This window comes from Labeo rohita, chromosome 20 (genome assembly GCF_022985175.1).
Source record: "Labeo rohita strain BAU-BD-2019 chromosome 20, IGBB_LRoh.1.0, whole genome shotgun sequence".
NCBI lineage: Eukaryota > Metazoa > Chordata > Actinopteri > Cypriniformes > Cyprinidae > Labeo > Labeo rohita.
In genome coordinates, this window is record NC_066888.1 from 22,709,245 (window position 1) to 22,725,532 (window position 16,288).

A 16,288-nucleotide genomic window follows, 5' to 3' on the forward strand; every position below is an offset into this window, starting at 1 on the left:
ATTATTATATTATATGCACAGGATCTATTCTTCAAATCTGTTCTGATGAAGAAACAAACTCATCTACATCTACTTTGATTTACTGTAAAGCTGCTTTGCAGTGATATGTGTTGTGAAAAGCGCTACACAAATAAATTTGAATTGAATTGAATCTCGGATGGCCTGTAGGTGAGTAAATTATCAGCTAATTTTCATTTTTGAATACACTATTCCTTTAACATACATTCATTTACGCTTATTTATGTTCATATTGTATGATTTTTCAGTGATTAGCACCAGTGAATCTGAATATAAAAAAACATTTTTGTATTTTAAAATACAAAATTCCTGTGATTTCAAAGCTGCATGTTTAGCATCATTACTCCAGTCACTTCAGAAGTCATTCTAATATTCTGATTTGCTGCTCAAAAAACATTTATTATTATTATTATGTTGAAAACGACTGAATTTTTTTCAGTTTTTGTTGATGAATAGAAAGTTCAGAAAAACAGCATTTAACTGCAATCTTTAGTAACATTATACGTCTTTATCATCACTTTTGATCAATTTACAGCATCCTTGCTAAATAAAAGTATTAATTTTTAGAATTTCTTTAAATACTGACTCCAAGCTTTTAAATGGTATAGTGTATAATGTTACAAAAGTGTTTTATTTAAGATGCTGATCTTTGGATCTTTCTATTCATCAAAGAATCCTGAATAAAAATGTACTCAACTGTTTTAAATATTGATAATAATAATATTATTAATAATAAAAAATGTTTCTTGAACAGCAAATTAGCATGGATCGTGTGACACTGAAGTCTGGAGTAATGAGGCTGAAAATTTAGCTTTGATCACAGGAATAAATGAAATATGAAAATCTATTCTAATAGAAACCAGTTATTTTAAATAGTAAAATGTTTGAAATATATTAACTGTTTTTGCTGTACTTTGGATCAAATAAATGCAGGCTTGGTGAGCAGAAGTGACTTTTTAAAACATTAAAAATCTTACTGTTCTACAAAACTCCGACCACTTGTGAAAATGCTTTTATTTACTACAATTTAATACAATTTTCTATTTATGAATATTTTTTTAATTACAAATTATTATATTGGTATAATGTTTCAGACCTTTGGCCCCCACTGTATGTTTTTGTGATGATTCACATGTTGTAAAATTAAATTAAGCAATATGAATGATTTCATTACATACTTTGCATAACAGTTGCATTTCAAATTCAAGAATATTGTTCATTTGGCAAGGCAATGATCATCATGAAAAAGCCTCTTAATCAGGGCCGGGTCACTATAATATGTTTTGCTCTGTGCATCTTAAACTTCAGTTGTTAGAGAACTTGTTTTTGAATTCTGAAATGAAATTAGCTATGAGTCAGTCTGTGGGTTTTCAAAAAGCAATGCTCCTACTTCAACATGGGTTTATTATGTGTGCCAAATCCATTTATAATAGCGTCATCTTTTCTGCCATTCAGAGGACCAATCCAATATTTTTATACACAGAGCTACAGCATAAACCACTTTTAAAATATGAAAAAAAAAACACATTTCCAGTCATAATTCAGAGATCTAATGTATACTACTTGGGAAGGATAAACCGAAAAACATACAGTGAAACAGAGTTCTGGTTCTGAGCATATTAAAATATTTAAAACTAAAATATCCCCCAGATTATTCATAACACAAAAATGTACACTCACTTTGATTGCTGAACAAAAATCATATTTGTAATTAAACAAATTTATTGATTGCTTCTTTTATACTGTACGATTATAGAAATTTCATATTTATTTTGTACCTGCTGTCATAATCAGGTCAGAACGACCGATTATCATTATTCTACTATTCAGCCTGTTCATGTGCTATTCATTATATGTCAATCATAAAGCCAATTTGATAAATTATTTTTCATAGTTAAAGCAATAATGCATCAAAAATGAAAACTTACTGACAATTTGCTCACTCTCAGGTCATTCAAAATCAAATTATTACACTCATTTATGCTTATTTGCATTCATATTGTATGATTTTCACTGATTAGCACCAATGAAAAATCAAAATAAAAACATAAATACAAAGATAAGCATGGAATGTAGTGTCTTGGAGCACTAAAATGTACAAAAAACATAATTACTGGCTCCAAAGGCATTTCAATGCATGTAATTACTAATCTGAAGAATGGCAGTGGTGTATTACGACCATCAGTATTAAGCTTGTTTTTGTACCAGTATTAAATATTTTATACAAATTTATGCATTAGGAAGCCCTGTGTGATTTGTATAAACTCACTAAAGCAACATTTATTAAGGCCAGTCTGGTAATGTGCATTAGTGCATATTATGGCAAGAGGAATACTGTTGTTTATCATTGGAAATGATAAGAAGAAAGAGTTCCACTGCATAAAATAGCTGCTACGATGCATCCGAAGAGAGCCACTGTGCGAGAGCGTCCACTCCTCGTCGTACAGGTCCAAAGTAAAAGTCCATGTTTTGCGAGAAGTCGGCACACATGTTTGAGTATGCCTCTCCAACGAGACAATAAAGAGCAGTCCCACCCATGCTAATCACCACGGTAACCACGCACAAGATGAGAAGGATGAGGCAAGAGTTTCTGGGCGACTCATCTGTATGCATGAGAAAGACGAGCTTTGATCAGTCTCACAGGAATGCAGAACAGAATTCTGAATATATAAAGGCACTATGTGAATATGTTTTAACAATCGTACCTTGATCGTAAGCATCGTCTGGTTCTCTAAAACGGACCCTGCGTTTGGTTGTGTCTTTTGGTGGCGAGTCATTCTGTTTTTTGTTGATGCAGACTCTCTTCTTTAAAATAGAGACTAAGCCATCGGAGGAGAACATCTATGGAAATGTCAGAAATAAAGGATGAAAATGCATGAAATAGACTGTACAATTTGGTGCAGAATTTTTTTAGAAGAATTATGTAAATAGCACATAATGTAATAACAACCAGTAACCACTAGGGGTCAGTATGTGCAACATCATAATGACGCAAACTTAAAGATCCCTTGTGAAACAGAAGTACACTAAATGTGTTTTCAGACACATAACTGCAAGTTATTTACAATTACATGAAAATGTACTAGTCTATTGTTTATATATATATATATATATATAACATAATTATTTGACTTTAAAAGAGCTACCACCTAAGTAGGGCTTAAAGGAGAAGTCCACTTCCAAAACAAACTCGTAAAGAAATTATTTTTTTTTTGAGGAAAACATTTCAGCATTTTTCTCCATATAATGGTCTGATATGGTGCCTATAGGTACTATAGAAAAATCCTTGAGTGTTTTCCTTAAAAACCTTACTTCTTTTTTAAATGAGAAAGAAAGACATGAACATCTTGGATGACATGGGGGTGAGTAAATGTGAACATTTCTCTTTGAAGCTGTTCATTATTTTACATCTAATATGCCTCATAATACGACAGTGTTTTAGTGCCACGTTAAAAAATAAAAGAAATCTAAGATTATGAGATTGAAGTCATAATATTTTGAGAATAATGTCAAAATACTACTAGAATAAAGTCAAAATATTTCGAGAATAAAGTCAAAATTATGAGAATAAAGTCTAAATATTTTGAAAATAAAGTCTAAATGTTTCAAGAATAAAGTTAAAATGTTTCGAGAATAAAATTGGATTAATACTAATATAAAGTCTAAATATTTCAAGAATAAAGTCGAAATTACGAGAATAAAGTTGAAATGTTTCGGGAATAAAGTTGGAATAATACTAGAATAAAGTAGAAATATTTCAAGAATAAAGTCGAAATGTTTCGAGAATAAAGTTAAAATGTTTTGAGAAAAAAGTCGAAATGTTTCGTGAATAAAGTAAAAATATTTTGAGAATTAATTTGTAGCAATTATGAGATTAAAGTTTTGAGAAGTCGAAATATTACTAGAGGAAAGTCAAAATATTACTCGAATAAAGTCGAAATGTTTCGAGAACAAAAGTTGGAATAATACTAAAATAAAGTCTAAAGAATAAAAATTTCAAGAATAAAATCGAAATTACGACAATAAAGTCGAAATGTTACAAGAATAAAGTCCAAATATTTTGAGAATTAATTTGTAGCAATTATGAGATTAAAGTTTTGAGAATTAAGTCGAAATATTACTAGAAGAAAGTTGAAATTACAAGAATAAAAGTCGAAATATTACGAGAATAAAGTTAAAATATTTCAAGAATAAAGTCGAAATTACGAGAATAGTCAAAATATTTTGAGACTTTATCTCAAAATATTATAACTTTAATTTCTACAATTTAAATTCTCTAAACATTTCAACTTTATTCTTGAAATATTGGGACTTTATTATTATTTTGACTAATCATGTAATCTAAGATTTTTGTTTTCAATTTTTTTAACATGGCACAAAAAACACTGTCGTATCATAAGTATGCCATGATATAAAACTTAGTCTTCAAACCACTATATAATAACTGTATACAACAAACACACAAACAAATCATGTAATCACTGTTGTTGTCATGTTTGTTGATTGAAAAATCAGCAATTCTTTCACAATGTGTGTCTGATGCAGTTCTAGAGAAGGTTTTTGCAGTTAGACTGTTATTTAAGACAGCCACACCCAAGAGCTCTGGGAAACCATACACTCCCTGAACGCTTCTTTATAAAATTCCTGCAGCTGGCTGCCATAACGCTGTGGATGACATCACACTATTTTGCTTTCACAAAGCAGAGAAACCCTGTGGCTAAGAAATGTGGCTTGAGAATTGGAAGAAAGTCCCACTTGACCTTTTACAAAGTCATAAAAATTCAATTTGAGGACCCAGATTAATACACTGCATATTTAGGCCCTGAGGAATACAAATCGTTCAGTAAGCGGATGGTTTGGAAAGACTGCAGCAGACGGATGGTGTCTCAGCATGCTCATTTTTTTCTAAGGGCAGATGGTAATATAAGAGATTAACATCACTCCTGTAGCGTCTTACCTCTTCTACCTGAATAAGTTTGGCCAGCTCATCCACAGGCCCCTGGCCGTCAATGACTGTGTCATCCTGCAGCTCCTCATTCCAGTACTCATCCTCCTCAAGACCTTCCTCCTCGTCTTCCTCCTCCTCCTCATTCAGTTCACAGTCCTCTTCTGGCTCCTGTTCAGCTTCTGGCCATGAGCAGTCGTCCGCCCGGTTTTCTCTCTCGGTTGAGTTCACCGAAGCTTGTTCTTGTTTTGATCTTCTGCGTGCTGTCACAAGGGTTGGGCTGTTGTGTTGTTTTATGTCATCCATGTTCTGCAATAAAAGACTGCTTTAATCCGACTCACAAAAACAAAGTGTTTGGGTGGATAATAAAACAATTGTAATGTTTTACCTTTTCCAAAACAAGGTTAGGTCTGAAAGAGGAGAAGTAGAATTTGTCAAATGCATTTCAGTATTATAACTCTGCTGTTGTTACATAATATACATATAATGTAATCATAATTATATACATAATTATTTGCTTAATTTATAATATATATGTATGTAATATGTATAGAATAAGTATATATATATATAGGATCAGTAAGACTTGAAATGTTTTTTTTTAAGAAATCTCTTATGCTCATCAAGGTTGCATTTATTTGATCAAAAATACTTAAAAAAAACAGTAATATTGCAAAATATTATAACAATATAAAATAATGGTTTCTATATTAATATACTTTAAAATAGAATTTTAATTTTAATTCCTGTGATACAAAGCTGAATTTTCATCAGCTATTACTCCAGTCTTAAGTGTCACATGATCCTTCTGAAATCATTCTAATATGCTGATTTATTATTAGAATGATCAATGTTGGCAACAGTTGTGCTTCCAAATATTTTTTGGAAGGTTAAAATGTTAAAAATAACATTTTTTAACAGTTTGTTCACAATATAAATAATTTCTAAAAATGTAAGTTTTTGATATCACTTTTTTCCTTTTAATTCCTTGCTGAGTTTAAGTATTAATTTATTTCAACCCCCAAACTTTAAACAGGACTGTATATTGTCTCAAAAAAAAAAAAAAAAAAAAAATTAAAAATAAATGCTGTTCTTTAAAAAATTTTATTCATCAAAAAATCCTAAAAAAATCAAAATATTATAATGATTTCAGAAGAATCATATGACACTGAAGACTAGAGTAATGATGCTGAAAATTCAGCTTTGCATCACAGGAATAAATTCATTTTTAAAGTATATTAAAATAGAAAACTACTATTTTAAATCGCAATAATATTTCAAAATATCACTGTTTCTTCTGTATTTTTAATCCAATAAATGCAGCCGTGATGAGGAGAAAAGACTTGTTTAAAAATATTATATAAATATAAATATAAAATATATATATATATATATATATATAATTATAATAATGTGTGTATGAGATTTGTAAAATATATTTTCTTTTTTTTATATTGCAACATTTGTGTGTGTGTATATATATATATATATATATATATATATATATATATATGTTTATGTGTGTATGTGATATATAAGTATTTTTTCTATTATTTTTTAATATTGATATACATATATATAATGTTTATGTGTGTGATTTGTAAAATATATGTTTTATTATTATTTTTTATATTGTAACACACACACACACACACACATATACAGTATATATATATATATATATATATATATATATATATATATATATATATATATATATTTTATATATTTTTTTTTTTTCTAACAATATACATATATATTTATAAATACATAGGGAACAGGTCAAAACACTCTTAAACATGCCAATTAAGAACAAAGGAAAGTACAATTTCATGTCATTTTTGATGTTTTTCCCTATAAATCAGTTTAACTTAATGGGGCCTGGTTCTGTCACGGATAAATATTTTAGGAAGGGAAAAATGCTTTAATTATTATTATTATTTCCTACTTGCTTGGACACAGTCTCACCTCTGGTGTGTTCTGCAGATATGACTCAACACTTCCATATGCTCTCTCTCTCTGTCAGTTCCATTAGCAATTAAAGTAGAGTCCCTTTCGGTTTGGACGCTGATTTTCCTCTGGGACTCTAAAACCAAAAATATGGATTTGAGTGTCTTAAACATTCTGACTGTCACGTTTTCTCTCATTCATGCACAGTATGTACGCAGTACATTTAAAAGCAATTAAAAAACTACTATTCTATATATTTTATGAAAAAGACTTTTAAACGTAGCTACAGCTATGTGACATTCTTCAGGTTTTGCTTTGTCAGGTCTTGTTGCCAGTTAATCAGATAAGAGGAGAGAGTCTGACCTCTGTACTTCAGTGATAGTGGTGAAGTAACAGAGTCACATGTGGTCTGGGCAATGCAACGCAGTTGGGAAATGAGCAATTTCCTGAGATCAAACCATAGCACTGCTGTTTACTTATGAAGGATGAAACTAGCAATTGTCCTGTTTACAAGGAGTCTCATCCTTACAAGATGAAACAATGATTTAGGAAATTTCCTCACATGTAAACAATGTGACCTCCCCTAGTTATTTCAGGAAATATATATTTTTCATGTTATCATACATAATCGTCTGGCATCCTTACCCCATTTCTCTTGTATGGAGGCCAAATTAGACAGCAGTCTTTCATGATACAGTTTCTCCAGACGGAGAAACTCCACTGCAAACTGATCTGAAATGCTCAATGGTTAAAGAAAACAACTCTTTGTATATGTGTATGTATACTAAGTTTGTGTATGTATTCATATTCTATATATATCATTTAAAAAGTTTGGTAAGTTTTTTAAAGAAATGAATACTTTTAGTCAGCAAGGATGCATTAAATTGACCAAAAGTGTCAATAAAGACATTTGTAATGTTACAAAATATTTTCATTTCAAATAAATGCCGTTCTTATGAACTTTCTATTCATCAAAAATCTTTAAAAATATATATATCATGGTTTTCTCAAAAATATTAATCAGCACAACCATTAATAATAATAAATGTTTCCTGAGCAATTTAATAATATTTTACAATATTACTGTTTTTCCTGTATTTTTGATCAAATAATGCAGCCTTGGTGAGCATAAGAGACTTCAAAAACATCAAAAAACCTTACCAACCCCAAACTTTAATTTATAAAGGAAGACCATATGATGACAATCATAAAATAATCAATCTTTCATTGTTTCAAATTACTTAAAAATCTATTAACATCCTTCCGTTTGTGCAACACCCTAAAAGTCAACATGGAAAGACACACCCTAATGAGACTCTTGATTACGCTTGCCCTGGTTATTACTATGACAACAGCATCAACAGGGACCATTTAGTGATAAAAGGAAAGTCAAAGAGGAAACAGACTGAAATCAGGTGTAATATAGTGGTGGATTTAATATGCAAAAGGATACAGTCCTTTTCAAGGAAGTAGCCCTCCGCAATCTGAAATGGAAGGAAAATATCAGCAAGTAAAATATTGCATCTCCTTACCACATTTATCTTCCAAAGACGGTTTCATCAAGTGTTCAGCTGGTCAGTCAAAGCCTATTTCCTGTTAGACGTGAATCTAGAGTCTTGATTTCATTAGTTGCAGTGAAGAGCATCTTTAAAAGTACAGTTAACCGAATGAACACGTGAACGGGTCTGACAGTGAGCGTGTATGAGAAAAGTCATGTCCAAGAAATAGCTGCTCTATCTGCCCATCTAATGCATTCTCTTACATGGATCGTCTATATTTAGTGTAATGTAGGAAACTGTTTGCTCCTGTACTCTTGATTTTATCTAACTACAATAATCTCAATGAGGAGCAATTTGCTCCCCCTATTATAACTCTACAGGGAGATATAAAAAAAACAACTCCAGTGAGCACATTTCAGTAGTTTGTCTTGTTGACAGATCCGATTATAACTGTGCATGCTGTTCAGTCGATAATTGCTGAAGCTTATGTATATGCAGGATGCCCGGAAATGCTGACAAAACATAGAAACAGACAAGAATAGATTATGTTTGTACTGCTTATAGCATGTTTTGGCTGAATTTAGGCAGTTTAAAACAGAAAGATACTGAAGTTTGTTTTTGACGCAGGATAAAAAAAAAAATTAAGTTATTTCAATTTTCTATCTTCACTATAATTTCAAGATATAAACTCAATTGTAAGATATTAGTTTAAATTTTTCTTTAAATTGTGAGTTTACATCTTGCAATTCTGTTTTTGTTACAGCCATGGAATTAAAAAAATAAATCGATAAATAAAAAAAGGCAATTGTGACTTTTTAATATACAATTCTGACTTTTTTCTCACATTTGAGAGATTATCTAACAATAAATAAAATTGCAAGTTAACATCAAACGTTGGAACTTTATATCTTGCAATACTGTGAGAAAAAAAAGGTATAAATTGTTAAATATAAACTCTGTTTATAGAATTGCATGAGTGCAAACCTATAAAATGTCCAAATTACCTTCTTAAAGGAAAAGTTCACTTTTCAGAACAAAAATTTACAGACAGTTTACTCACCCCCTTGTCATTCACGATGTTTGTGTCTTTCTTTCTTCAGTTGATAAGAAATTATGTTTCTTGAGGAAAATATTTCAGTAATTTTCTCCATATAATGGAGTTCAATGGTGCTCCAAGTTTGAACTTCCAAAATGCAGTTTAAATGCAGCTTCAAATGGCTCTAAATGATCCCAGCCGAGGAATAAGGGTCTTATCTGGCAAAACGATTGGTCATTTTCGAAACAAATTGACAATTTATACACTTTGTAACCTCAAACACTCGTCTTGTCTAGGTCTGCGTGAACACAGTTAGGTCAATATGGTTAGGGTATGTCCCATCTCGTTTTTTTTCCACAACTTCAATCAAAATTCCACGAATCAAAATCATCCTACATTGCTGCTGAAGTACCGACCCAGTGTTTACAAAGTGAACATGCAAAGAATATCAAATGCCCTTCACAAAAAAGAGTTTTTCAACCTACCCTAACTGTATCAACCCACATTACACAGACTACGCATGCGCATCGCAGAGATGAGACAAGACGAGCATTTGAGGTTAAAATGTATATAAACTGTCAATTTGTTTAGCAAATGACCAATCGTTTTGCTAGATAAAACCCTTTTTCCTCGGCTGGGATCATTTAGAGCCATTTGAAGCTGTGTTTAAACTGCATTTTGGAAGTTCAAACTTGGGGGCACCATTGAAGTCCACTATATGGAGAGAAATCCTGGAATGTTTTCTTTGAGAAACATAATTTCTTTCTGACTGAAGAAAACAGACATGAACATCTTGGATGACGAGGGGGGTGAGTGCATTATCTGTAAATGTTTGTTCTGGAAGTACACTTCTCCTTTAATAATTTTATTCCATGGCTGAAACAGGCTTCCATAAAAAGATCTTAAAAGAATAAGATTACTGCTTTTATTTCCTTAAAATATCCCTAACATAAATAATCTAGCTACCCTTCGAATATTTGTGTCATTTATTAGTCCACTGAGTGAACATGAACATTTGTCAGGATAACAGTATAGAATGCGTCATCTTTCTATGTTCTATATTAACGATCCAGGTGTATCTGATGATGGATGTAGAGACAAAAATGCACATGCAGACTTTTATTAAAAGACAACAAGGTCTTTTCATGCCAATTTTTGTTTTGGCTGTAGGCTTTATGTTAGAGTAACCTTTTCATACTTTCAGTGGACACACCTGGTGTAAGGAATGAGGGAGGAGCATGTGATCATTGTGCTCAATGAGGGACTGCAGGGAAGCCAGAAGAGAAGGACTAGGCCCAGGTGGAACAACCCCAGAGAAACTGCCTGTACAGAGATCACACCAGAAGTGAATTTAGGAACATTGCTGTTACTGCATACTGCTTTAGTAAATCAGTCAATCCAGTGCTTTTGAGCACAGGTTTATGGTTAATGATTCTATTAAAGGGGACATCAGATGCCCATTTTTCACAAGTTGGTATGATTCTTTAGGGTCTTTGTGAAATATCTGCAACATACTTTGGTTAAAATTCCTCAATGGTTGTATAAAACAACACCCTTTTTACCTTGTCAAACACAGCTCTGTTCACAGCGACCCATTTCGGCGCACGTCTCTTTAAATGATAATGAGCTCTGCTCACCCCACCCCTCTCTTCCCATTTGTCTCTTCACCCCATTTTTTGTCTATTCGGTGACACATTACGTAAAAAACCTAAATTAATCCACTGCGTCCTCAGTGGCTCTGGCGTCGGAAAAAAATTAAGACTCTCATGTTTACGTTTACATCTACCTACAAAACACCTGCATTTCTTTTTTTTACAACAAAAAGCGTACAACTGGCTGAGGGCAGAAATATGCTAATATGGGACAGTCCGTCAGCAGTTGTGGGCGGGGCTTGAGCAATGTGATGTCATTCTACTCAGGAAATCAAAACGGCTTGATAATAGAGACTGTTTGGGTTTTTTGGGAATAAAAAAGGAATGGATTTTTATCATTGAAGGTTGGTTGTGTCTACACACTGCTAACACACATTTTTATGCAAACACCATGTAAAAAACTGAATTTTGCATCCGATGTCCTCTTTAAACTACTTTAGACCTCATATGACTAGCCAGTACATTTAAATGCAACATTAAACAAAATAGTCAGCCAAAATGACAATTCTGACATTATTTACTCATCCTTATGTCATTCCAGACCTGAAAACTGATATTTTTTCTTGGAACACAAACTGATCATTTTAAAGAATCCTCTATCAACTCTTTTTCATACGCCCTATGAAATCCGTTTTATTTTTTCCCAAATTCCGTTAAATTTTTTTCCAAATTCCGTTTTTTCTGTTTTAAAATTTTTCTGGATTCCATTTTTTCCCGTTTTAATTTTTCTCAACTCCTTTTTATTGGTTAAATTAAATTTGAATAATCAAAGAGCTAATGTCTAATTAATTACAATCATGAAACTTATACAATTTCACATCAACTTAATAAAGGTTTAACAAAAATGACATGTTTAGGGCCCTGTGAAATGTTTTATTTTTTCTCACCATGTGTTTTATTGTTATCAAATTCTGTGTTTTAGCATGTCTAATTATTTGAATGCATACTTAATTTATTCAAATTTATTCTTAAAATAGCCTTGTTAAAGGTTTTTCTACCCTCAGAAATTCTGTGTTGTGTATTTAAAATGTTCGGGTTATCAAATTAAGGCATAAAACATTAATCTCATTTATCTTTTAATTATTAAAAAATTAAGCAAACTTTTTTTGACAAACAAAGGTGAATTTACTACTAAAATTCCAAAACATGGAAGGAATGTGGTGTGATTATACCCTAAAAAATAATGTTTGTTTCATTTTAGAAGTAGTGGTAATATAAATGTAGCACAATGTCTTCAAGTGAAACCGGACTTTCATTTTTACGGGTATTTTTGCGGCGTAATATTTACAGATACTAGTCCATATTGCGATCTGATTTAAGTGTAATGACCTACTTTTGATTAATTCATTTAAACTTTGACAAATTCCGTGACATTCCGTGTTATTCAGTAAATTGCGTTTTTATGACTGGATTCCGCGATTCCGTCCGCGTTTTCCGCATCCTGAAAATTTATAGGACTTCCTCATAAGCTTCATTAAAAATTAAAAGTGAATAAAAGTGATCAATATATTTTGTGTGCTATTAAAATATATTTTAAACAAGTCTCTAATGCTCACGAAGACTGCATTTATGAACAAAAATAGCAAAAACAGTAATATTGTAAAATGTTATAACAAAATAACTGTTTTCTATTTTAACATATCATAAAATGCCATTTATTCATTTGATGCAAAGCTGAATTTTCAGTATCCATTATTCCAGTCTTCAGTGTCACATGATTATTCTAAAATGCTGATTTGGTGCTCAAGAAACATCTACCTTTGTGTTCCAAGAAAAAAATTAGGGTGAACCGCAACTTGCTAAGTATTATTTTATTAATCAAAAAAACAACATGGCTAATCGCAGCACCAAGTGCTGCAATATGAAACGCTTACCATGAGAGCAGCTATGGCTCTTGGTGTTTGTTGGAGACCTCTCTTCAGGGTTCCTGTTCTCTGAGTCGTGTTTAACGGCTTCCAAGTCCATACCCTCTGCTTCTTGCAGTTTGTTCTGATTCTCATCAGAGGCTGTAATGATGTCCTCTGCGGTCCGAGTTATTCTGCTCGTCTCTTTCCATCTTACGAACTTCCTCGTCTCAGATTCCCCCATGACTGCAAGGTGATCAAAAAGCAGATAGACAGTCAAGAAAATCAATCGATATCTTCATCTGTATTTAAGAGGAAACATTTTAAAGACTCAAAGTTGAAAGTTTTTCAAATTCTTTACCCTGTTGTTTCTTACGCTGTTCATATCTTGCCATCAGTGACAATGCATCACATTTATCATACAACAAATCTTTTTCCTCTAAAGAATTTAGAGGGGAAACACAAGAAGGACAGGTTTGGTGTTTCTGAAGCTTTCTGCAAGCAGACCTTGGGCCTTACTTGAGGAAAAACATGTGAAGCTTTCAAACGGGGTGTCCTGACAGCCAACCTACACTTACTTCAGGCACTCCCACAAACTGACAGGTGTGTTCGAAAGCGAGATGCATAATTCATGGCATGGGGGCTCTTGTTTTCCACTCTGTCCAGGCATTTTGAAGGATGAGTGGTGAAACCAGAGACAGAGAGATGGAAAAAGGGTGGAGTGTGGATGTGTCCTTATTGTAAATAAAGTGTCAATGCCAGTGTTGTAACAGAACAGGTGAATGATGCAGTAGATAAAAGGCTGAAAGAAAAGTCGCAATGTTTCATGACATGACCACAACTGGCCTGATCAGTGTCAAGACGATCCCTTTTGATAGCTGAACAGTGTGAACAGATAACAGGCTGAGCAAATAATAAGACATGCTGAGATTGACACTGTGCAGCAGGAGCGCAACAGTTTTGTTTGCACAAATTGTGTTGAAAAATATTTTTTCAATATTGAACAAATATACACTTCTATTCATGGGACTGTTTTAATATTTTTAAAGGAAGTCTCTGACGCTCACTAAGGCTGCATTTATTTCACCAAAACTACTGTAAAAACAGTAATATTGTGAGCTTTTATTACAATTTATAACTGTTTTAAATTTTAATACTTAAAAGTTTAATTTCTGAAACCTTCAGAAATCATTCTAATATGTAGATTTTTATCAGTGTTATTAAAAATAGATAAACAGCGTTTTCCTAAAATAAATTTTGTAACAAAAATAAAAGCCTTTATTGTCACATTAGATCAATTTAATGTAATTGGCAGTAATAACATAACTGAAAGAACTTTTTGAAAGAATGTTTTTTAAAAAGTCTCTTCTGCTCACCAAGCCTGCATTTATTTGATCCAAAGTGCAGCAAAAACAGTACATTTGTCAAATATATTTTTACTCTTAAAAACAATTTCAACAACAAGTTTTCTATTTGAATTTCTGTTTTGCCATTTGACTTCAACTTTGAAAATCACAGTCATATGATCCTTCAGAAATTATTCTAATATTTTGATTTGCTGCTCAAAAAACATTAATGATGTTGAAAAAAAGCTGAGTAGAATTTTTCAGGTTTCTTTGATGAATAAAAGTTCAGAAGAACATCACTTTTGATCAATTCAGCATACTTGCTAAATAAAAGTATATATATATATATATATATATATATATACACACACACACACACACACACATATATAGTGTATAACATTACAAAAGCTTTTTATTTCAGATAAATGCTGATCTTTGGATCTTTTTATTCCCGAAAGAATCCTAAAAAATGTACTCAACTGTTTTAAATATTGATAATAATAATATTAATAATAAATGTTTTTGAACAGCAAATAAGCATATTAGAATGATTTCTGAAGGATTATGTGACACTGAAAACTGGAGTAATGATGCTGAAAATGTAGCTTTGATCACAGAAATAAATTACATTTTAAAATATATTCAAATTGGAAACAGTTATTTTAAACAGTAAAAATATTTCAGAATTTTTTTTTTTTTTTTTTTTTTTTTTTTTTGAGTGAAAATCAAAGTCACAGTTTATGATCACTTTAGAGTGCACTATACCATGAATTAACATAATCTGACATGTAAAGTGATTAGTGTGTCCAATAGCCTGCTAGGTTAGATGTCAGGACATGCTTACATTTAACAGTAGTCAGGTCTTCACATGCCTGTGGAAAATATTAAATAAAATAAATAATACACTAAATCTGAAGAAGAAAAAAGAAAAGAAAAGAGATTAATGTATTCACTGCCCCTTTGGTGAACTTTGAAACTTGTATTGTAGCTTATTGAACTTCTAATGATTCTACTGTGGATTAATGAGTCTGTTAAATGATTAAATGTAGCCGAAATACAAACGGCTTAGAAACCCAACATTCTCATGTCTCATGACTTGGACTGGTAAATTTGGTACATTTATATTTACATAACTTCCTCGAAGGTTCTAGTTTTGCATACAGTCTACACAAATAGCCTACACATCACTGAAAGACGGTGTAAAGGGCTTGTGATTTAGTGTCCCGTAGCCATTTCACAGCGTCTTGCCCTTTATCACTGTTTTATTTTCATCAGAAGCATTTCAAAACGAAACACAGATACACGATTCATTGAAATATCCCTGTCGTACTTACGGTTAACGTTAGTTTCTGTAATGATGTTACAATAGTCCGCATCTGTAAACGCGTGCACGCGCAGCGTTTATATCTGTTCCCAGAGCTGCTCAAGCAGAGACCCCAGACCCCTCTCTGTGAAACACGAACCGATCTGAAATCAGTTTCGATACCCTGCGTGTCTCTGCATCTGTGCAGTTGTTTACGATCCAAACAGGGGCGTTTCTTTTCTAAGGTTTCGGTCTCGCTGGGCGTTTAGTGCCACCCATCGGTTCATATGGGGCACTGACATTAGAAATGTGTTTCAGGTAAAATTCATTCGTTTTAATTGTCATTTTCTATCAATCCACAGAATTTATGAGAACTATAGCTGCATATAGCCTATGATACATTGGCCATTAATGCAATTATAAGCTATATTTAATTTTGTCAGACATACAAGCTAGGCTAGCCCTGTGTTTTTTTACAAACTAAACATTACTTGCATTTTAAATTACACCAACTTTACAAGAATTATATGAATTACTCATCATCATCATCATCATCATCATCAACAACAACAACAGAAAAAACCTGGTATAAAATAAGTCTGTTTGCATTCAGTTTCAATAATCCATCAGCATCATATCCAAAGCTATTCAAAATATTTTTAAGACTCTTTCCCCAAAATATAAATAAACTA

General features: G+C 32.1%; 1 protein-coding gene across 1 annotated transcript; it reads right to left on the reverse strand.

The window, feature by feature from the left end:
• Window positions 1-1,405: 1,405 nt before the first annotated feature.
• cnstb (consortin, connexin sorting protein b) lies at window positions 1,406-15,801 on the reverse strand. The gene is made up of 10 exons (XM_051139527.1): window positions 15,628-15,801; window positions 12,975-13,190; window positions 10,662-10,771; window positions 8,367-8,397; window positions 7,559-7,645; window positions 6,932-7,049; window positions 5,352-5,373; window positions 4,976-5,272; window positions 2,724-2,859; window positions 1,406-2,621 (listed from the first exon to the last, which is right to left on the reverse strand). Exons 2-10 carry the CDS (start codon window positions 13,186-13,188, stop codon window positions 2,410-2,412), a joined length of 1,227 nt encoding a protein of 408 aa, XP_050995484.1. The 5' UTR covers window positions 13,189-13,190; window positions 15,628-15,801; the 3' UTR covers window positions 1,406-2,409.
• Between the last annotated feature and the right edge of the window lie 487 nt (window positions 15,802-16,288).